We start from the raw sequence: 23,231 nt of genomic DNA, 5'->3' as shown, positions 1-23,231 counted from the left end.
CAAGCCACATTTTTATGAAGTTGTCAAATCAAAGGAAAGGTAACCTTTTGCAAAATGGGTAAAGGTTCCTCTAATCGAACTGAGCCTTTAAGGATCAAAGATCTCTAAAAAAAAAATGGAGAAGTGTACCCAGATCTCCATCCCATGGCATGGGTAATGACAGAACAGTTTCACTTATATGCAACATTTGAGGCAACTGTCTTAACTTCATGAGCAAATACGTGAAACAAATTCATTGGTGTGGTTTTAGTCTGATATGTGGAACAGATAGCCCATTTTATTCTAGATGAAAGTGTCCATATTGATATATCATCCTTCCCCTCTTTCAAAGGCAACATGAAGCAATGGCTCACTATTCCTGAAATGCCACTTCAGAGCTCACACTAGGTCCTGTAGATGACCTTGAGATGAAGTGTATAGAATACTTATAAATAAACTATTACCCATGAACAGAAGCCTGTTCTTGGCAAAGAAAGCAGGGGGCTTTTTGAGTAATACTGATCCATCATGTCGAAGCTGCTTGCAGATGGGTCCACCAAAAGGAAATGTATTTGCTGATTTTGCATGCTGATTGCCAAAGTAGCAAGGGGGCAGGACTTATATGAAGTGAACAAATTAAACTCTTTGGAGCAAATCAAATAATGTCTTGTTTAACTTGGTTAATGTACATGATAAATTTTACTTGGGCAAGGAGCCAGCGTCATTGGCCAGGAGAAATTCAAAATGAACAGAAGATCGAATAGGTCTTTAGTTTGTTCAATATCCTCTCTTCCATGATAGCACAGTGTGCCAGTGATCATGGAACGGTAGGTTTAATTGAGATTGGTGCTAACCATTTCTCACTGAAGAGCCATAGGAAGTAAGCTATTGCGGTATGAATGCCTACATTAGTATAAAGTGTTCTTGTGCACTCCCTTAAGAATCTACTCCATTGCCTTTATATACCTTTAAGGTAGGTGGCCATCTTATTTGAAGGATTCTCCACCACTTGTTGAGAACTGTTTGTTCTTAAGGACATCTTTTAATAAGATCCAGATGTACTGGTTCACTAACTCTGTGTCAGATGAAATGCCTTCCATTGTGGTTGTTTAATAAAGATGAGGGAATATCTTGATTCCTGGCAATTCTGTTGTGAGACTGATGGGATTCATCCAAGATTTCCCATTTGAATGGAGTAATCAGGAGGGGAGACACTCCGGTTCATTAAATTTCCTGTATCACCGTCCAAACCTGAGTTGTTGGTGAAGTATATACATTTGACCATTCCAATCTACTGAAAGAGCAATTTCCAGGCCTTTTTGATCCAGGACTGGTGAGAAAAAGGTTGGGATTTTGGCATTCCACCTTGACACCATCAAAGGTCAATCCTGTCAAGCATCTGTTGAGTGAAACCGAGGGACGAAGAAACTATTCCATTTATATTAGTTCCTTCTTGCACTACAATGAGTCTGCAGTACATTAGCCAGCCTAAGATATGTCAAACTTGAACATTGTTTTGTCACTGAGGACACCACTTTAGAAAATCCCAAACAATAAAAACATCTGAGGACATGGTTCCACTTTGTTGTTTGAAATTAGTCACCACAGGGGAGTTGTCAGACAGAATGGGAACTCCATTACAATGTAGGTTCTCCAGCCAACAGTAAAAAAAACTTCAAAAACAGTTTTCATCTCAAGAATGTTGATATATAAATAATGATGATGACGGGCCTCTGAAATGTTAGCAGACTTGCTCCCTCAGGAAGCACCCTTGGACTAAAATGTCTGCTGATGCAATGAGCAAAACATGACTGGCACAAAAATATCACTAGCAGATGGAATGCACTGTACAGACAAGGAATCTACGATTGCATTTATTCAATTCTCATTCCTGGGGAAAACATATTCTTTTCACTTGAATACTGATTTCAGACACAGTCAACTGAAACCTTGAAAGGGTACAAGATTCGGAGATGTCTTCATTGACAAGGAGATTGAAAATGAGGAGGACAACGTGAGAAATGTCTTGCTCCAAAATATAACTTGCCTGCTGTTTTGTAGCCTGTTGAAGGTGAATCATACAATTATTGGAAGCCATCTGAGTGGGGAAGTCCACATTGATTGCATATTCTTTACAATGGAAGGCATTAGAACCCAATGTTGCAATCTATCATGAACCCAAGACTGTAAAAGAGTTGACTGTATGTGTTTAGGCTTGACGACCAAGTCACAAGCTTATAAAACTTTGGATAAAGACTCAGGAGGTGTGCTGAATGTGACACCAAGTCCCAAAAAAACATGTCATAAGGGACCATCCATAAAGGACATCTGCAAAGAAGGGGGGAGGGGGTTGTTTAAATGTGGACAACTGTGGACAAGGGGGGAGGGGTATAAAAGATTTTGCAGACGTCTGCAAGCTAGTATTTTTTTGTTATGATATTCTGTGTTGAACAGCTGCTTTAGACCTACTGCGTGTATTCCAGTATGTTTTGCAGACATCTTTTATGGGTGATCCATAATTATAAATTATTTGTTAATTTCAATTTTTACGATTCTTGCCACAGAATATCCCTTTACCTCACGCAAGCGCCTTTGAATGCCTGCCATAAACATTAGCCATTTTGAGTGGGTTTTCATAGCGCCACCTTCAGGAAAAAACCCCTATTAGATAATACATTCATGCTGTGAATGACCATTACATCAGATCACATGGTGGCTGTTTATGCTCTGGTTGCAATATGTTATTTATAGTAACTGGGACATATTCTCCTCTCTCCAAAATGGAGGTCGCGGATTTTGTTCAGTACTTATGGAGTTTTCATGATTATAATCACAACTACGAAAGCTTCAATAACTTTGGTAAATGCTCTGATACTGATGTAGGCAGCAATTAGTTTTTATAAATTATCACATTCAGATGACTCAATGTGATGTAGACACAGACAAAGAACTTGTAAAATTCTAGTATGAGAAACGGCAGCTACGGTTGGTCATGCAGCTTCACTGACTTGATGGTTAACGAGTTCTCTCAAGATTTTAAAGCACATATAAAAATTCTTCATTGAAAAATAATTATACAGCTATAATGATCAGACCTTACTCTTAAATTTTTCCATACATAATAGATGGGGACGTCTGCAGCCGGGGTGGTGGTAAGCCTTATACAGACAAAAGCGGACATGGGGAGGGAGGTAGGAAAATAGGTATTATCTCTGGACATCCTTTATGGACATCCCCTAAAGGTACATCTCCCCCATTTAGCAATGAAAGATTGGAGCCATCTCCCTACTACAATCTGTGATAAGGTGGGGGGGGGGCATGACTGTCTGTCATCTGAGATAGAGAGGATCTCATGGAATCACTGGTAAAACCAATCTATCTCCCTTGACTCTTCCACTTAGTGTAGGAGATCTGGTTTCTTAAAGTTGTAAATCTGGAAAGACTGCTTCTAAGTGGCATGTGTTCTAGAGACATCCCTGGAACCTTTTGTTGGTTGCCTTGCAAATTCCTCTGCTGTATCTGAGACTGTGAGGGATGAAAGGAATGTATAATTGGTGGCTTGTTAAGAGTTCTGTCAACATGATCATTAAAGAGGAGATTACGTTACAAAGTGGGCCATTCTACAAACATGCTCCCATTTATTCCAGCGAGATTCTTGATGAAATAAGATGGCTGCTATCGCTTAACCGGCTGGAAGCAGCTGTTCCGTTTTTTAGTGCCGTTTTCATGATATTTGTGCTTGTTGCCTGTCTTCATCCACGTTATTGTGTTCATTATGCATTGACCGTTCAATTCGTATGTGTTTCTTCATCTCCTTGTTTTGGAAATGAGAACAATTAGACGTTTTCTCAGCTGTCTTGCTCCACTGTTTTTGAACAAACCGCCATCACGTGATACTCGCCAGTCAACCAGTTTATGCTACGATGGACACTCATTAATTGCTTTAAATGATCACTCCTTGGCTCTCCACACTACATTGTGCTCTAGACTGAATGAACAGGGACTTCATTCATCATTACCTAACTGTAAACAGAAGCGAAAAAAGAAACGTTGTTTCAAAGCTGGCAAACGTAAAACAGGAAGAATTCCAGTTATCTCCCTTATTTTGGCTCAACAATTTTAAAAAATTTGACCGTTAATTTTGATAACCTAATTCAAATCCCTATTAATTCGTCAACCTCTGTGTCAACTATCCAAGAGATACCTTGGTGTATTGCATTATTCAATGCCCAGTCAGTAGGACCACCGCAAAAGTGCACAGAAATAGTTAATTTTATCAACGACCAGAATATTGATGTTTTTTTCCTGACAGAGACATGGCTAAAAACATCAGGCGATCTAACACCCACTGGTTACTCCATCAAGTAATTCCCCCGTAACTCTCGTGGAGGTGGAATTGCTGTCATCACAAAGAACTCCATGATCAAACGTCTTAACCACACCACAACATTCAATTCTGACCACACATCGTTTGAACTAGTCGAAGCCACACTCACACTGGAGCAAAGGTCAGTCCATTTTTTCTGCCTATACTGCCTTCCTCCTAGTAGAAAAAACAAGCTGGCTGACTCTCTCTTTTTGGAGCAGTTTCTGAATCTCCTGTAGTATGGAAATTCGATAGGTGGCAACCTGATTATTCTTGGAGATTTCAACTTTCACTTTGACTGTCCTGGAAACCCAAACACATCAAAACTCATAGATTCCATTAATGTTTTCAACCTCAAACAGTCAGTTAACCAACCCACCCATAAACATGGTCACATTTTAGACTGGATTCTTCATAGACCTGATGATAACTTTCTACGTTCCTCCCTGGTATCCCATGAACTTGCATCAGATCACCTCTGCATTATATGCCATCTTGACACATCAGTCCCTAACCCTCCACCTTTATCTGCTACTAAGAGAAACCTTCATATGATAAATAGAACCAAACTAATGCATGATATCCTAGCAAACCTAACAACTTGCTTACCTCCTACAGCAGAACAACTCAATAACTGCCTGCATTCACTGCTCGACAAACATGCCCCAGCTACCAAGTGCAGAGTATCAATTCAAAAGTGTTCTCAATGGTATAGGAGTGTTAGGGACCAGCTTTGCACTGCTAAAAGAGTTTGCCATAAAGCTGAGAGGCTTTGGATTTCCATAAGACTCATTATTCATAAGCAAATCTATGAAGCCGCTAAGAAGAATGTCACAAATATAGTCCATGCAGCGAAATCAGCCCACTACACTACTAAGATCATGGAAAATTCCAGCTGCAAAGAGCTCTTCGAGATTACTAACACGCTAATGTCAAGGAACAAATCTACACCACTTCCAACTACCTTCTCTCCAGTCGACCTTCCAGACATGTTTGTAAATTTCTTCCGTGACAAAGTACAAATCATTAGAGTTAAGCTTGACACCATAATTTCAACTGACTCATCGTCACCATACAGTTGGGATAGAGAATTTGAGCAGCAACCATTAGCAGCATCTCAACCTGTCTCTATGGATTTTGTATGTACAATCCTGATGAAGAGTGCACCAAAGTCATGTGAACTTGATCCAATTCCAACATCACTGCTGCTTGAGTGCTTAGATCCAGTATTGCCTTCACTAACTGATGTTATTAATACCTCTCTCTCATCCGAGGAATTCCCATCATTTTTCAAAACTGCCATGTAAAGCCTCTGCTGAAGAAACCAACACTAGACCATAACGATTTAAAGAACTACCGCCCAGTTTCTAATCTCCCATTCATATCAAAAGTCTTAGAAAAGGTTGTTCTATCCCAGCTTGTATCTCATCTGAATTCAAACAGTCTTTTTAGCAATGTATAATCTGCATATTGCCCTTGCCAAAGTACTGAAACTACTCTTCTAAAAGTAGTTAATGACATTCTCTCTGCTTTGGACAATGGAAAGATTACAGTCCTCACCCTCTTTGGTTTGTCTGCAGCATTTAACACAACAGACCATGATATATTACTTCACCATCTCCAGCATGTATTTGGCATTCATGATACAGCCTTACTGTGGTTCAAGTCCTACTTGGTCAACAGGACACAAATTGTGTCTGCAAATGGAATTCACTCCAACCCAGTTGATCTACGTTGTGGTGTTCCACAGGGATCTGTTCTTGGACCTGTTCTCTTCATTCTATACACTCAGCTGCTCTCAAGTGTCATAGATCATCATTCAGTGTCTCACCAATTGTTAGCTGATGACACCCAAATATACAAATCTAGCCACCCAACTGAAGTTGATGCTACCATCCAAGGTGTAGAGAGGTGCATTTCTGATGTGAAATCATGGATGACATGTAACAAGCTGCAGATGAATGATGATAAAACTGAGGCCATTCTTATCACAACACAAAGACTTTCTCATTCACATACTTTACCTCAAACAATAAATATCAGCAACACCAACATTAAATTCACACAATCAGTATGAAACCTAGGTGTTACTCTGGACAGTAATCTCACACTGCACCAACATGTCATGAACATATGCAAGGCTGCATATCTTGAGCTGAGACACATCAGCTCAATTCGCAAATATCTTTCAGTTGATGCCACTAAAATACTTGTGTGTTCATTAGTACTTTCAAGACTGGACTATTGTAACTCAATTCTGTCTGGTTCATCTCAATATCTGCTCCAGAAACTTCGAAAAGTTCAAAACACACCTCCCCGCTGCTCTGTACCCTGCACTGGCTATCCATTCGATCCAGAATCAAACAAAATTTGTTCTCTGTGCTACGTTTTACTGTCGGACTCTAGTCCAACATACCTATCCGACCTCACGCATGTGTACACACCAGCAAGATACTTATGCTCCTCTTCTGACAATCGTATACTCATTATTCCCACTATAAAAACAAAGTCATATGGCCAGCGTTCTTTTGCATACCAGGGCCCAGCAACGTGGAATGAATTGCCCACTGAACTTAGACACAAATACACAGTGATCACATTCAAGAGGGCTCTCAAAACTCACTTATTTCGACTGCAAGAACAAACTTAAAGACCTAATAATGTTTCCTACCTTAAATATTCTCAGCATGTTTTTAATGTTTTTGAATTTCATGATGTTTGTTTTTGTAATCATATCATTATATATTTCTTATCATATAGGTGTTGTCTAATGTTGTAAAGCGCTTAGAGCTTCTAAAGACTAGGCGCTATACAAAGTCCTCATTATTATTATTATTATTCAAGGTGGGAGAAGTAAGCTGTGTTCTGCTTATTGAAGATTGCATTAGATATTAGGTGTAACATTGATCCCAGTCATAACCTTACAAATCAATTCAGGGGAATCCAAATGGAAAACTGACGGAAAGCACAGCATGAAAAAATGGCCATGGACACTTGGAACTTGTAAATAACAATGTAAGTAGTCCCAAAATGTCAGTAACTTTGTCAAATTGTGGAAGCAACTGAAAGTAGATTCTTCCATAGACAATGATCACGTGATGTTGAAAAAGTAGACCAGGCAGGTGATGTAAGGGAAAGGAGGACTGAACTCCAATCAGAGTGGGTCAAAAACTTCTTCCATCTGTCCAAACCTGCAAGGTTGAGTTTCACTCATCACAGTAAGATCTAATTAAGATGAGGGAACTTGTTTTCATCATTTCTGGATTAAGGTAGTAAAGCTGATGTCGCTTGTGCTACCTGCAAAGCAGCCGGAGAAGAATACTGAGGATGGCATATCACCACACTTACAGCATGTTATGAATTAGATCCCATTACATCCAAGGTGTCACTAAGTATTGGCTCCCACTGGGCAACAGAGGCTTAAGGGTGAGGGAAGAGACTTCTCTTGGAAACTGGGGCACCAAGATGGACATCTTATGCTTAAGGCTTCTAGAGGTACTATGCTGGTTAGACTGATCCATGAAAGTGCCAATAAAAACTGGATGTCATCAACAGAAAGTGCATGGCAGCACTATATGGGTTACACTGATCCATGATAGTGCCTGGATAGACTGGGCTTTATCTGTAGGAAGAATTAGCAGCTTTATGCGGATTAGTCTGCTGTATAACTGGCTTCATAAGGTGGGGTCTTGGGTATTGTGGCACTAAACTGGGCAACGTACACAGTAAGTACGTAGCAGCACTATGCAAGTTGTGGAACTGGACAAGTTTGTTTTCTGGTGGCTGATACTGAACAATAGATTATGGTCATGGCCCACTGCAATCAGTGTTATATGGCTGAGTATGGTTGTGAAGGAACGCCATGGCTGAAATGGAAGTACTTGATATTGAGTCAGTGTAGACATTATTGACCCATGTAGCCAGTCCATAATTTTGATATGTGAGACTGTAAGTGAGGCTGTTGTTGCTCTCCATCATATCCCCACTAAATGATATGGTTTCAAACCCTTGCATGCAAGCTAATATTTTCATCTCGCAGGCTATGCTTCTGTGCCTTCTGCTAAGTGCCCAAAATATTGCAGCCCATTTTTTCTGTCCATAACATACAAGGCCGACATGTATTCAAGGAATGACAACCTGAGAAAACTACACATATTGAGTGATTATCAGACTGGTCTTGCCAATGGCCTAAATCTACGAGTAAATAACCTGTAGAAAGCTCAGTTTTGACTGCCTATACAGGTAAAATCACTGAAGCATTGCTTATTGTAACTATGTGTATGAAGTAGAAGCCAGATAATCAATTCTAGTAACAACTTACCCATAGAAGAGCCAATTATTGACTGCCTATATCAGTAAAATCATGAAGCATCACTTATATATATATATATGAGCTGGAAGCCATTGAGTAAACTATATAAAGAAAACTTACCTGTACTTATCCAACCACAGCGGAAGCAATACAGTAATGTAATGAGTTTTCTATATTACACACAAATCCTGCACATAAAAAAGAAACTGAAGTGTCATTACTGATAGTTATGAAGTAAATGCTACAATATACTTAATGAGACAATGTTACTTGCAGGAAAGGACTAATGATGTTCTATTCTGGTAAAATCATCGAAGTGTTATGTATACAACTATGAATCAGATGCTAAGACAAGATAATACAGAAACACAACAATATATATCCTGACTTAGTTGAAATTATACAGCACTATGAAATTAGTTTTCTATATCACACACCAGACTGGCACTTATTCATACCATTACAGCAATGTGAGGGGACACCATCAGGACCCCTGCAGGCATGGACAAAGGTGCCTAAGTGTGCAGAGATGGCCAAGTGATAACAGAATGTTAGGAAACTTTGTCACTGGTGATAGGAAGGAAAGAATAGTTAAAAATGTATAGAAGGAGTACACTTCCCTTTGAAGATGAGGTACAAAACTTCCAAACTGCTTGTATGGATTTTGTGAGGCCTCTCTGTTGGCAAGAGTGGAAGCAGTAACTGACAATTTCACAGGATTTGGCAACAGTACAGTACCAAACAGGATCACTCAATCAACTGCCACCTAGGTGGGCAGATAACTTTTAGCTGTAGTTGCCTTGGAGGGCCTTATTTGTGAGGTAGTAATAAATCTCCTAAGTTATTATTACTGGGTAATGTATTTGAAAAAGAAATACACAACTGAAAACTTTAACTTGAACCAAAACCTTCAATCACATTTTTTCGACCACTCTAGTGGTCTAGTGGTTAGAGGGTCTGCCTTGGAAGTGGAAGGTCATGGGTTTGAACCCTGGCCAAGCCATACCAAAGACTTACAAAAATGGTACTAACAGCTGCTTTGGTAGGTGCTCAGTATTAAGAGGTTAGTGTTAGAACTGGTCAGCCTGGTGTCAGGATAATGTGACTAGGTGGGACATCATGCTACATGTCTGCGGCATGATGCCCCAGTGCTAGACATCATTGTAAACTGCCACACTGCAGACATCATAGCAATAAGACTGAAAAATTGTTAAAGCTACACTAAAAATCCATAACACACACACACACACAATCACATTTTCAAAGACTATGACCTTGATACCAAGCTCAAAGGAGCAAGTTAATCCAACAATAATATTTTTTTGTAACTTAGTTCTTAGCCATGCTGTCAGATGATCATCATGTGATCAAACTAGCAGCCGAAAATCAATCAGTTCAAGAAAAACAACAAATTATATCCACAATGTCTATCTATAAATAAGTGGTACAAGACATTTAGTTTATGAGGGGTTTACATTCAGCTAAAAAAATTCAGAGGAAATTCCCATCTATATCTTGGTGAATATTCTGAATATTGGAGGGAGTTTATAAAGAAATAAAGGTAGAACTTAAAAACTAGAATGTGGTTTTCACTCAGTTTACTGATTTTTCAGTGTGGTTATGAGAAATTAGTAAGAAATCCTACAATTGCACACACTAGAATAGACTATGTGCATGTATAGTCTTTCAAACTCCTTTTGCGAGTTTAACAGCATAGTATTAAGTAATTGCAGGGTTTTTGGGGACCTAAGCTTCTGGATCAAATATGTGAAATTCTCAAAGGACGCACATGCATGAATGTATATGAGCTGTGTGCAAGATACAGCACATGGTGCCAGTGATGCTGCAAAAACAAGCAGTTTCACAAACTGAGTGTCATTTCTTCATCATAAATGGTGTTGAATGAAAGTTGTTGTTGTTATAGGGTTTAACGCCATTTTTCAGCACAAGATAGGCTATATATGGTGGCCAGTATAAATGGTGGAGGAATAACCTGCGAAAATCACAGAAAGAACCACTGACCCACAAGAAGCTACCTGAAAGCTTTCTCACATACCCACATTGGTCAAGCCTGAATCTAGAACCGACGCAGACAGAGGTGAGATGACAGTGATCCATTATGGTGAGTGCTTTAGACTACTCGGCCACTTGGGGCCCTGTTAAAATGACAGCGTGCAAATCAAATTGGTGTATATCAAGCATTACTTGTACATACACTTTAACTATTTATGCTATTCAGCTTTTGATTTTCTTATATGTACCAATGCATGTTTATTTGTAGAAAATTAATTATTAAATATTTAACCACTTTATTGCCATTATTTCCCATACAATGTGCTTCAATTTCAGGCGTTAAGCCAGTAGTTTTTGCTATTACACTATACAGTATACAACATTATGGCATTCCATGGACTCCAACCATCATGTTTTCACAGGGCTTCCATATACATTTTATGTGTAGCATGATGGCATTCCATGGACTCCAACCATCATTTTATGACAAGGTCTCCATATACATATCATATACAACATGATGGCATTCCGTGGACTCCAACCATTATGTTCTGTGTTTTCATATACATATCTTTCATATACATAACTTTCATATAGTTGCAATCACAATTTGTAGTCTTTGTCTCAATGGTATTTAGATATATTATACTATGTGCAAAGTTCCTTTTGTGTAAAGAGGGCAACCCAATCTGAAAGAACTTCCTTCTAATCCCTTTACTATCTAAAGGGGCAATAAATCAGAAATGTTGAAATCTGTACCAATGAATTACAACATTTTGAAACTTAAGACCATCAATGAGCACTTTAAGTGTCTTAACCAGGCTCATAAATATAGCTGCTGTGAAGATTTTAAAATATTAACACAAATTTTAAGTAGAAAACATCATCAGCAATACCTGGTACAAATCTATTATAACTTGGCAACCACAAACATATAGAATGGTTTTGACGTATTTAACTAAGTATGCATGGGTAAAGATTTTCTATATTTAACAGTTCAGCTTGGAGTGCCATGTCTAAATATTTCAATGATTCTACGTATTACACACATTTTCATTTAAAAGTGAACTATTATTTTCAATGGAAAAAAGTTCAACTGACTCTACCATCCATCTTCACTTGTCAATGAAGAGTGTTAAGTTATTAAGACAAAAGACCACAAGAATGTATAATTATTAGATCCAAAGGGATGACACCATTATTCTCTATTCACTGTCTATAAAAGGAAAATAACCATCACCTAAATCATTAGTGTATCCTTTGAAAACTGTCTGTAATATGTCGTCACCAATATCATCTTCATCTTCTGAGGAATCAGCAATAGTATCATCATTGTCCAGAAACCGCTGAATGGACTCCTTATGCTTGCTGCTGATTTCATCAAATCTCTGTTGTGCTGTTTTCACTTCATCTGGCGTAAAAAAGTAAATAATGTAAATACACTAATTTCTGATTATAAGTGCCTATAAGTCAAGTTCAGCTGTAAACAACACAGACCCTGATCATCCATCACAAAATGGGGTGGCAGATTAGGGTCTATGTTGTTTGTTCTACTGATTACTCTTAATAAACTGCATAAACCCAGATCTGCTGGCACATTTTGTGAAAGTAGATCTGGCTCCCTACTGTAGGCATTTGGACTTGACTTATAAGCGAGTATATACCCTATGTTGTTACAGGTTTTATGCACACTCCAATTATTAACATAAGAATATGAATAAGGTTTATATTGTCTTTTTTAAATAATTAGCACAAAAAAGAACAAGAAATATGTCCACACATTCCTGGCAATATGGTGCAATTAAGAAAAAACTTCAGTACAGTACATAATGCCAAAATTCTAAGATAAGAAAGAACAAAAATTCAGTCACAGTTTTCCCAATAAGGTGAAAATTTTAAGTGTAAGTAATGTCTTATATCAACTTTGGTTTCAATCCAAAAAGTCCTTCAAAAACTAACTGAACTAATTTGTGAGAGCCAGATGGAGTGGATGAAAGGAATGGACAGTGGGATGGACTGTGAATAGTATGGATCAACACTCCAACTGTACATATTAGATTGGTGATAATGTCAGAACAATAAGTTTTCTTTTCCTCTGTAATTTTTGTGTTTTCAAAAAATACAGGAATTATTTGGATAAACAATGTACATACATTACATGGGTGAACACTCTAATAGTATTGTTGGATAACTAGATCTATTATAGAGCAAGAGTCTCAATTTATGCTGCATCCCAAAATGCAAATTTATTGCAAGTTCGGTGGCAATAGGTAGGAAAGTACTAAATTTAAATTTCTGACAGGTTTTAATTAAAATTCAAATCTTCCTCCATTGTTCCCTGACATTAGTTTTGAGAATCATTTAATAAACTCTTGAAAATAGTTCGCAACCACCTAATTTAACTACACAGAACCCAATATTCAGTGCAGGTCTGTGGCAACAGACCATTTTATCATAACTTATAAAAGCTGGGTTAAAACATCAACTTATCTGACTCCTGGGACATGCTCAACTTCAGCTTGGGCTAGCTCTCATTTCCAAGTAACCTGCCCAAGGGCAAGTAAAAAAAATTGAGTTGGGTTTTGTTAGTGTTCAATTACTAACTGAAGCCAGTTCTGACAAACATGGAATAAATACTGCTATTCTAACTTATCAGTTACATTTTCATCATATTTGTACATATCCAGGATTAACTGATATTCAAGTCCCTAACCAAGTCTCAGACAGTCTTTTGGCTGACCAATTAAAAATACTGTTTTGAAGCATGTCACTATCTTTAGATGAGTAAGGCATTATCTGTTAATAATATAACTTGTGAGATTTCAAAGACAGGTGTGTTTGGAAATAAAATATACTTGTTACTAATGATTAACCACCATGATTTCATTCAAAGCTTGATTGATGAACCAAAAATTTAACACATGGTGTTTATGATCTGTTGTTTATGTATAATTAACAGGATACAAATAAGTAAATTCAGCTTGGTGAATAATTAATGGGATAAAAATAAGTGTCCTCGATCTTAAAATTCAGCTTGTCAAATGTTTTGATGCATGTGGGTAATTTCAAGATGACTATATGATAATTGTGAAAATATTGATAAAATTAGAGTTAAAAAATCATTCAGTTGCAAGCATAAATGAATTATTACAAAGAGTCTAGCTTTCATTATTCTTGATGTACCGTAGTTCATGAAATGAGTCTGCTATCTTTTTTTGGCAAGAGAAAGAAACTTGACAAAGTTTATAGCCTCTAATGAACCCATTTTACAGAAGAAAAAAGTATGATGTTGCTAAAATCTGTAAGAAAGGTTCAATCATCAAAGATTAATGCGTTAGCATGGCTAGAACATGATTCAGCAAATGAATTAATGTTCTACAGCCATTGCAGAAAATATTGCAAAATCGTTCATGGCAAAAATGGGATAGAAAATTCATTTTCCATAGGGACTGACAATTAAGTGCAAGCAGACATGTGAGTGAACATTAATTACACACCCCAGAAGAACATGATAGAGTGAAATCATTGATAATTTTGTAACTATTTCAGTGATGGACTTACTTTTACTTTGTTTTCCTTCTGAATGCATAATTAAATATGCATGAGCATTTAAAATTTAAAGGGAAAGATATGAAAACATGATTAAAATTAAATTAATGCAGCTGTTATTGTTGCTTAAAGATCTCTCTCTCTCTCTGTTAATAATCTAGCCATTTTTAAACCATTTTCTACCTGACCATTTCTGATGCAAGCTCAATTTTCCCAAGGGCAAGTTCAATTTTCCAGTCAGCTTGCCCAGGGCAAGCAAACTTTTTGAAACTTTGTAAATCCCTGCTGAAAGAGGGATGTTCACTTTTTCCAAAGTAAACAGCTCAGGGTAATATTGGCAAAGAGTGCACATGGTTGCTGGCAAGAAAACAATGGACTTTATAAAGTAGCACTTGGGGCCTCATTAATCCCTAGAACATTTAAGTACAGTTTGGTGCACTGGGAAGTTTGGTAGTAGGTAAGTATTAACCTGTAGCTTTAAAGTTATATTAATCTTCATGCATTTATAATAAAATCACATGACACATGGGTAGATTTAACATTGATTTTTTTAATGAACAATAGGATCAGCTCATGTGGAAATTAACTGTCATTGTAGAAAATCAACTGGCCCTTTCAAACAAATTTAATAATGATTTCTGAACATTTAACTGGCCCAGCAACTGTCAGTATTAATTAATCCTCCTTATAACACAATGGCCATGGGCCAGTGTTTAAATAGACCTTGCAGTATCATTAATAACTTTAACAAATTATATTTTATTCTAACCAAAGTAATTATGATACTTATATAACAACCAAAAGTTTCAGAATATCTTCATGTGTAAATATTTGGACTGGAACTTCTGACTATCTAAGTAATGTGCCCTGTAAAATTACAAGACATGTTGAAAAAAATAAAGCTAAATGCAGTCAAATGTAAACTGAAATAATCAAATCTGTATATAAAATGCCACAACCTTCCAAATTAGCTACATGCCAGTTTATCACTCAGTTTCCAAGTAATTTTAAGTTGCTAGAAATTGTAAAACTAAATCCATATGAAAGCAGCTATACTGTAATGTAAAAGTAATCAGATTAAAGCGGACCTTTAGTGTAATGGATTCAATACAATAACCTTTAATAAGACAAATGTTTAATACAATTATCTGCAATAGCTTAAAAATGAGTCAGCTATTACATATGATCAAGATTACTGATTATAATTACTTCAGGTCTGGTTATATGCAACATATATGGAAGATGTAAAGAAATATGAGTCAATGGCTGTAGCATCCAACATAAAGTGCACAATAAAATCTCAGTCATTTGTACTGTTTTTTTTTAAATCATCGACATTATTAATAAATATTCCTTGCAATTACTTCACACAAGCTAGGAAATGGCATGTGCCACACAGGGCTTATCAAATTTTCTTTTCATCCACTTTTCCAGGGCAAGTGGCTTCAGAAAATTCACTTGTTCCATCTATCTTTTCAAAATTGTATAACTTGCCTAGATTTTATAAGATGATCAAACCCAATATATACATGCATACATACAGCTATTTCTCATATTCTCATGGGTTCCATAATCTCACAGTACTGACTATTTCCATGCTACACAGACACTTTCACTATCTGCTGGTCATTAATAACAATGGTTTTATTAAACAGAAGTATTTGATCATAACTAATAACAAATTCTTTCAACAGTGTTTCCTTTCCTGGAAATAAATGGAGAAAAAAAATTAATCAGTAGAAACTGCATCAAAAATCTACTTTCCCTTGAGCCCTATCCAAATACAAGTCTTCTACATCTCATACTGAATGCCAAATCATGTCCCGCTTGGATGAATAAGGTCATCGCCTTGACGCTGTCAACACCAGCACAAGCATAGTCACATGATTGATTTTGTTAACATATTGCTCACTGCCAAAAAACAAGGTAGAGAATAAGGGTTATTGTGTTGAAACCTTGATGTCCTCCCAGAATGCTGCAACTGTGTATAACTCTATCTATGGATATATTTGATGACATCCCAGAGATCACGCTAGGATTTTAAAACAAGGAGTACAGGACTCCCAGTTTGGTAAAAATAGGAGTCCCACCATCAAAAGTTGCAGTCCCTTCTTTCCTACAGAATCAACACAGACGTGAGTGCATCTGTTTTTAGATGGAGAGGTTTCCGTAATGTAATCACTCACTTTAATATAGCTTCATTACAACAGTCCATTGACAGGATTGCAAATTTATGGTTTATTTATTTGTCTTCATCCTTGTAGTAATTTTAGGCAACAGTTAAATAGTATCTGATTTGCTGCTTTTCTGCCCGTATTTTTGCAAATACGTATCGAGTCAGAAAACAGCTAAGACCTTAAAGCGCATCTCGCGAATTCCACAACATAGCATTTTCCTGTAAGTTTCTGACCTACATAATTTGCAGTTTAAAGTTAAATCTTTAATAAAATAATACCTTGGCTTTGCTTTCAATGATTTGTATATTTTTCTGAAAATATTTGCCTGATGATGTACGAAAACAGACAATCTAATAAACTGGTACATCCCAGACTTAGCGAAGTATGCCATTATTTCCTGTTAGGCCTACTGGTTCACTTACAGTTTCAAACTAATTTTATGACAAAATAGTGTACAAGAGGCAGTTAATATATATCCAGATCACCGATTCTGATCTTTAAAAAAAACATGTTTGTATGTTTTATCATCAAAAGGATATCATGCAGGAAATTGATAGTTGCTACCATACTCGAAAAAGGGTTAATGGTCAATCACCTATCAAAACATAATGTTTGTGAATGGGCAAGAGTTTGTTTGTCAACGTAATTGACATCAAAACTAGGCCTAGCTACTGATGTCTTCATGAATACATTTCGCTACAACACTATAACTAACTGGGCAATTGCAAGGGGCATTTTTAAAAAAGTATGGTCAGTCAATGTACCTCTTAAATAGCTCTTGTTTGTCCATCAGAGTGATGTTGAATTTTGTCAATCCAAGTAAGGATTTATTCCAAACACTAAGCTAGGCATCACACACTTTCTTACACTTAGCTACTGTCCTATCCTAACTATCAATTCTAGCAGCTTTTAGCACTCTTCTGAATCTTGTTAAAATCTTCGTAAGTTTGCTGTTTAACCCCAAAATACTTATCCAAATTTATGAATGGCATTTTGTCTAAGTCTCAACATGTCTTGATTCTCATGCACTTCTTATTTCGATACATTCGGAAATGAACACAATAACGAAAGCTAAAGTTGTTTATTTGATATACTTTTATAGATGACCAGATGTACATCTCTGGGTCTTTCTGAGTCTGAATTCAATCACTGTAAATATGAGTACATTTTCCCACCTGGCTGCCAGTCAAAGCCTTTGAACTGGCCGACCAGCTATTGTATCGTGTTCTTTCAGTCACTGAATTCTGTCATTGTAAATATCAGCACAGCTAACTGATCAACACATTTTCCCACAAAACAGGATGCTGAAGCAGGACTGACAAGTCTTTGAATTTTGCCGCACACCTATTACATGCGTACAGAGGACTCCTGCCTCAGTGATTTTCTGCATCCCAGATCAAAAACAGGCATCAAAATATGCATAATTAAGCATTTCCGAGATTTCTGCATCCCAAAATATGTAAATAAAATTATGTCAGTAATCAACACTTCACTGCTAGAAAACCTGCAATGAATATATAATGGGTAGTTATTATATTTAATAAAGAGGGAAGTAAAGGAGTGAAAATAGATGAGTTATATTCCCAGAGAACATCAGAACTGCCTCAAGAACGTACATGATGATTTCCTTTGATAGCATGTCCATAAAATATGTGCAAGTAACACAGTCAACCATACACCAAATGAAGATGAAATTTTGTAACGTAGTTCTTTTAATAACACAAACAAAATTATCTATAGAACAGCATGTGCCATTTGACAAACACTATAGAAATTTGTATGAGAAGAGAGGTCTGCAAGAGTAGAAAGTCACTGATACTGATTAGCTTATCAACTGCAAACAGCTGTTAATTGTAAATTATAATAAATGTGGTGGAGTCACTATGCATAAAATCTGAGTATTGAGAAGAGAACATGTTTTCAGTTGTCCACACCACCTCTTCAGTGAAAAACTAAATATATAATTGTATACACTCATAATGATCATAAATGTTTAATATTTAAAACTGTTAACTTTAAGTATTTGGTTATGCATGACATTTTGGTATGCTATTGCTGACATGTTTGTTTTATATCCCGTTTGGGCCCCCATACAGCGATTACATCATTTGCTGCAAAAATATGAGAATCTCATTGTATATTTTGGTGCACATAGCATGTTCCATTCATTTTCATCTTCATATTCCAATTAAGTGCTTGGCCTATAAGCAGACATAGTTGCACTGTGGTGAACTATGTTCATTTGTGAAGGAAGGCACTTTATACAGGTCACAAAAGCACATGGTTTACACAATAATACATTGGGCCTACAGAGCCAATGTAGACCTTAAAGGTTTCAGTGGAAGGTGCTGTAATGGCTGTCGCTGGCATCCAGTTCCAAAGAGGAATGCCTGCGGGAAAGAAGGAATGCCTATATGCGTGCACATTACAGTATGGTACCCTAGATTGGGAACATGGTCAAAACGTACCCAAACCGAAACATAACCAAGTCAAAACATACCTAAACCAAAATGTAACCAAGTCAAAACATACCCAGACCGAAATGTATAAAAGTCAAAAGGTACTTAAGTCAAAAAGTACCCAAATTAAAACATGACTCACACTCACTTTAAATAATGACATAGTTTTAGTGTATTGTGTTTCTTATGACAGTGACTGGTCAGATGAGCAATGGAAATCGGCAGACACAATGGAACATTCTTAACCCTTTTCTTCCCATATAAAAATCTAACCCTCTTACCTGTGCGTACCATATGACATTCGTGATGTCATACTCTTGCTCCCCATAAAAAAACACATAAACCGTAAATCAACGTCATCCTAAAAAAAATTATTCTCACATTCCTGGAATAGCCTCAAAATAACCTAAATTATTTCTACCGAAGGTCTGCATTTGTTATTAATGCCGGATTACTGTAAGTTATTATTTGTCATCATTTCGTGATAAAAACAACTATCGAAGCACAACTTGTTTTGTTTTAATCAGTGCAACTTTTGCTTCGAATCTTTAAACATTAATATGTAAATACAAACATGTATTTAATCATGATACTTGGTAAAATTATTGTTCAAAATATTTAACTAAAATATTTCACTGCCGTGTTCCCGCTATATTCTTTGTAATATCAGTTAGAAGTCACAAGTGAATCTGACAAGAGGCAGAAATGTAATAATGGTGGACATCGCATTATCTAGGCAGTGCCTGTTCATTAGACAGACTGTAATTATAATTCATTTGGCATATACATTAAGGAATATATAAATTCATAAGAAACATGATATAAACATTCAGTGATTAAATATTTAGCTCTTTAAAAAATAATAGTTTGAACTATAGTACACAATGCGACGTTGGATAAATCAATGTGGTATAGAAGGTCAAGGTTATTTTTATGATCTAGCTCCAATGCACATTAAGAAATACACACTTAAATTAAAGAGTATCATTTCAATATGATTATGTTTTTTTTTACCCCGCGATGAAAATTCTACCACCTGATCTGAACCATGATTGATGACTGCTTCAACAGTGTCTTTATTTGCATTACATTCCATTTTTCCATTTTGTATTTCATTTTATTTCCACTGTGTTCCATTTGTCCATTGTTTATTTTAGTCATACCAGCTTAAATCATTAGTAATACTTTACTTCTTTTCATTAAATACTAATGATTTTAAGGAGTATTATAAAATATTTAGCTGCATTTCAATCGGTGTATTCCTACAAACTTCTAGATTAATCAGATCAGCTTGCTTATCTTGAAAATTTCAACACCCCAAATCCAATATAACATTCAGCAGAGATGCTAATTCTCATAAAAAAAAGTTCACTAGCCAACAATTTTCTTGCATTATATGCTCTTGCATCTGTTTGCATGGTAGCCCTATAAAATGCAATTATTACATTAATCAAGTGTATTGTATACAGACAAGTGAACTGGAAATATGTGCTGACTCTCATGAAATAATCACCTAAAAATTTATGGTATATCTGTTCTTGGTATTTTCGGCATTTTTGATCATGAGCAGTTAATTGTCACAGTAACCGAGTATTAACGATGATTCAAGCTGTTATAACTTGAATACACAATGGAAATTATGTAACACCATGAAAATTAAATAAAATGCAAAACGGAAAAAAAGAACACAGTGCAAATAAAGACATAATGGAAATTATTTTTGTGGGGTTTTTATATTTATTTATAAAAAGTCAAAAATAAGCTTTAAGTCAGATGTATACCACCATGTCAGCCAATTCTGCACATCGAAAATTCTGAGCAACAATAAGACAATCCGGTAAACATTGGATCACGTGTTGGTTCTGGTTGAAAATCCAATTTGTATCAAGTAAGAACAATCGTCCACTAATTTAAGGAAAGTGATATTCAATAAGTGTACAAAAATATCCCACATTTCTATCCTAAATGCATATGAAAATGTGACTTCTAAATGTCAACATGAAGACCCACTCCAGCACCTTTTTAAACTTTTAACCCAGAAAATCCTATTTACTATCCTTTAGAATCATACAAATAAATACATTATACAAAAGATGGAAATATATACCTTAAAACAAAACTGCATTTTAATCGCAGTTTCCAAATTTGCAAGCAGTTGTCCCACACATACAAAATCATCTGCTAGTCATAATGTCAACTTGATGCTTGAACAGGATTCTCAAGAAATTCCCAGGGATATAGTCCATTTCTAAATTCTTTCATATTTTTCCCATAAACTAGATGTTGTAAACTTCATTGCTATTTCTCTTCAACATAACAGCTTTTTTTAAATATAAAATGTTGAACTTTACAAAAATATTTACAAGATCTGTTTAGCTTGCTTACTATTTCTTGATATTTACTGGCAACAGTATGTCAAATTTTGTAAAAACAGATATAAACCTGACCTATTTATTTGACTGAAATGCTGACAGAAATAGTCCAAAGTAATGTATTTCATTTCTATAGCCCAATGGATAAATATTACATCTTTTTAAAGCTATGCACAGAATAGGCTGACATATCGCAAGTCATAAAAACACAGGAGTGGTATCCAGTGTGTCCAAAAATTAATATTATTTAGAACAGAATAGTCTGATGACATCGCCCCTTTTCAAATAGTAAGCAATGCATTATTTTCGTCAATCTGTCAAATTCGGTATGTGTTTTGCTTCTACATTGGTCACAGAAACCTTAAGTGCACAGAAACGCCAGAAAGCATTGTACATATGTTTCTATTGCAAACTAAAAAATGGAATTAATTTTCAAAACTGACCCTAATAATTGTATGAAATGTGCATTTGATTTACTGGTTAAAATACATTAAGCAGTCATCAAGCATGGTTCAGATCTGTTGGTAGAATATTCTCCCCGGGAAAACACAACATAAATATATTCAAGCGATACTTCTTAACTAAAAGACGTTTTTCTTAATGTGCTTTGAAGCTAGATTATAAGATAGTTCCATTGTGTTTGCTGATTTCCATTTCACTGTCAAGAAACAAAATACACTCAAATTATGTCATTATTTAAAGCGAGTGTGGGTCATGTTTTTATTTTGGTACGTTTTGACTGGAGTACGTTTTGACTTGGGTACGTTTCGGTTTGGGTACATTTTGACTGTAAACCCCATAGATCAATTAGACGTTCTTGATCGCAAAATTGGTATCATTTACAATACTTCCTGAATATACGAATAGAGATAAATGATAAACAAGTGCAGCAACTTTCATTAGCAGGTAATTTACTTTCTTGTATTTGTGATTCATTTCTTGCTTAGTACCGCGAGAATACGATCCACCAGTATACATATAAAACGTACCAACACCAACATGGGCGTTTAGTTGACTTTCTTCGCGGCCTCTACCTCGTCCTCGTCCTCTCAGATACACCGGAATTTCAGACATTCTTATGGCTGCTGTCCTCAGCGTTTGATAACACCTGGGGGAAAAAATCACATTTCAATACTGCATTGACTTATCGAGGAGATGTCAAACAAATTACTTGTCGACGACAAACGGGAGCATCCCACGTAACGGGGAATCTGCTGAATAATTTGTGTGAATAGTCAGCTTAACAGCTAAATTTTCTTATTTTGTGCACTTTTCAGGATATCCAATGCACTTTAATTGTTTTTGAATCCAACAGCCAATTAAATATACCTTGTACGGCTGTTCCAAAAGTAAAAACGCTGCCGGTAATATCGGATAGTAATAATACCGCAATAGGTAATGACTAAAGGACAAAGTTTGGTTGGGGTTCCAGTACCAAATTATCCAACTTGCTGGCTTTAATTCCGCAATGCTTACATCTCAACAAGTTTAAATCCTTCTTTTATCAAGTAACTACATATTTTTTTAAAAATTCATGAAATTTTGATATATTCATCCATTTTTCAAACTTAAACATAATTATAGTTAAAGTAGTAATCCGCTTGCCCTGCTTTCCATCTTCTTACTTATTTCTTTCCACAAGTTTTTATAGCTTGGACTGAAATGATTTTAATTTCCAAAAATACACACTAAAAGACATATAATAGGAGCAATATGAACTTGGGAACATCAAAAGGTGGATGTTACGTACATTTAATGAACTTAGATAGATTTCACTGTAAATAAAGAGAAGAAGTAAACATAGTAATTAATCTATTCATAAAGCATCCGCGCGTGAGTAGTGAAGTGGGATACCCTAGCGACAATGGAAATTATCATTACAGACCCCCTTGGGACAATCTGGCGACAATGGAAAATTAACATGGAGAAAAATCGTGGGACAATCTGGCGACAAGGGAAATTAACATGGAGAAAAAATCGTGGGACTGTTGAGCGACAAGGGAA

General features: G+C 36.2%; 1 protein-coding gene across 1 annotated transcript in view; it reads right to left on the bottom strand.

Annotated features, from left to right (window-relative positions):
- LOC149797853 (NF-X1-type zinc finger protein NFXL1-like) overlaps positions 1-22,612 on the bottom strand; it is a 104,587-nt gene extending 81,975 nt beyond the window's left edge. Inside the window, exons 1-3 of the mRNA XM_089962868.1 lie at positions 22,557-22,612; positions 22,217-22,335; positions 11,911-12,081 (exon numbers count right to left, since the gene is read on the bottom strand). Of these exons, the coding sequence (XP_089818994.1) occupies positions 11,911-12,081; positions 22,217-22,301 (256 nt within the window). The 5' untranslated portion in view covers positions 22,302-22,335; positions 22,557-22,612. The remainder of the gene's footprint in view (positions 1-11,910; positions 12,082-22,216; positions 22,336-22,556) is intronic.
- Between the last annotated feature and the right edge of the window lie 619 nt (positions 22,613-23,231).

Source organism: Sinohyriopsis cumingii, chromosome 6 (assembly GCF_028554795.1).
Source record: "Sinohyriopsis cumingii isolate HCF-2022 chromosome 6, ASM2855479v2, whole genome shotgun sequence".
Taxonomy (NCBI): domain Eukaryota; kingdom Metazoa; phylum Mollusca; class Bivalvia; order Unionida; family Unionidae; genus Sinohyriopsis; species Sinohyriopsis cumingii.
This window is presented reverse-complemented; position numbering and strand designations above follow the sequence as displayed.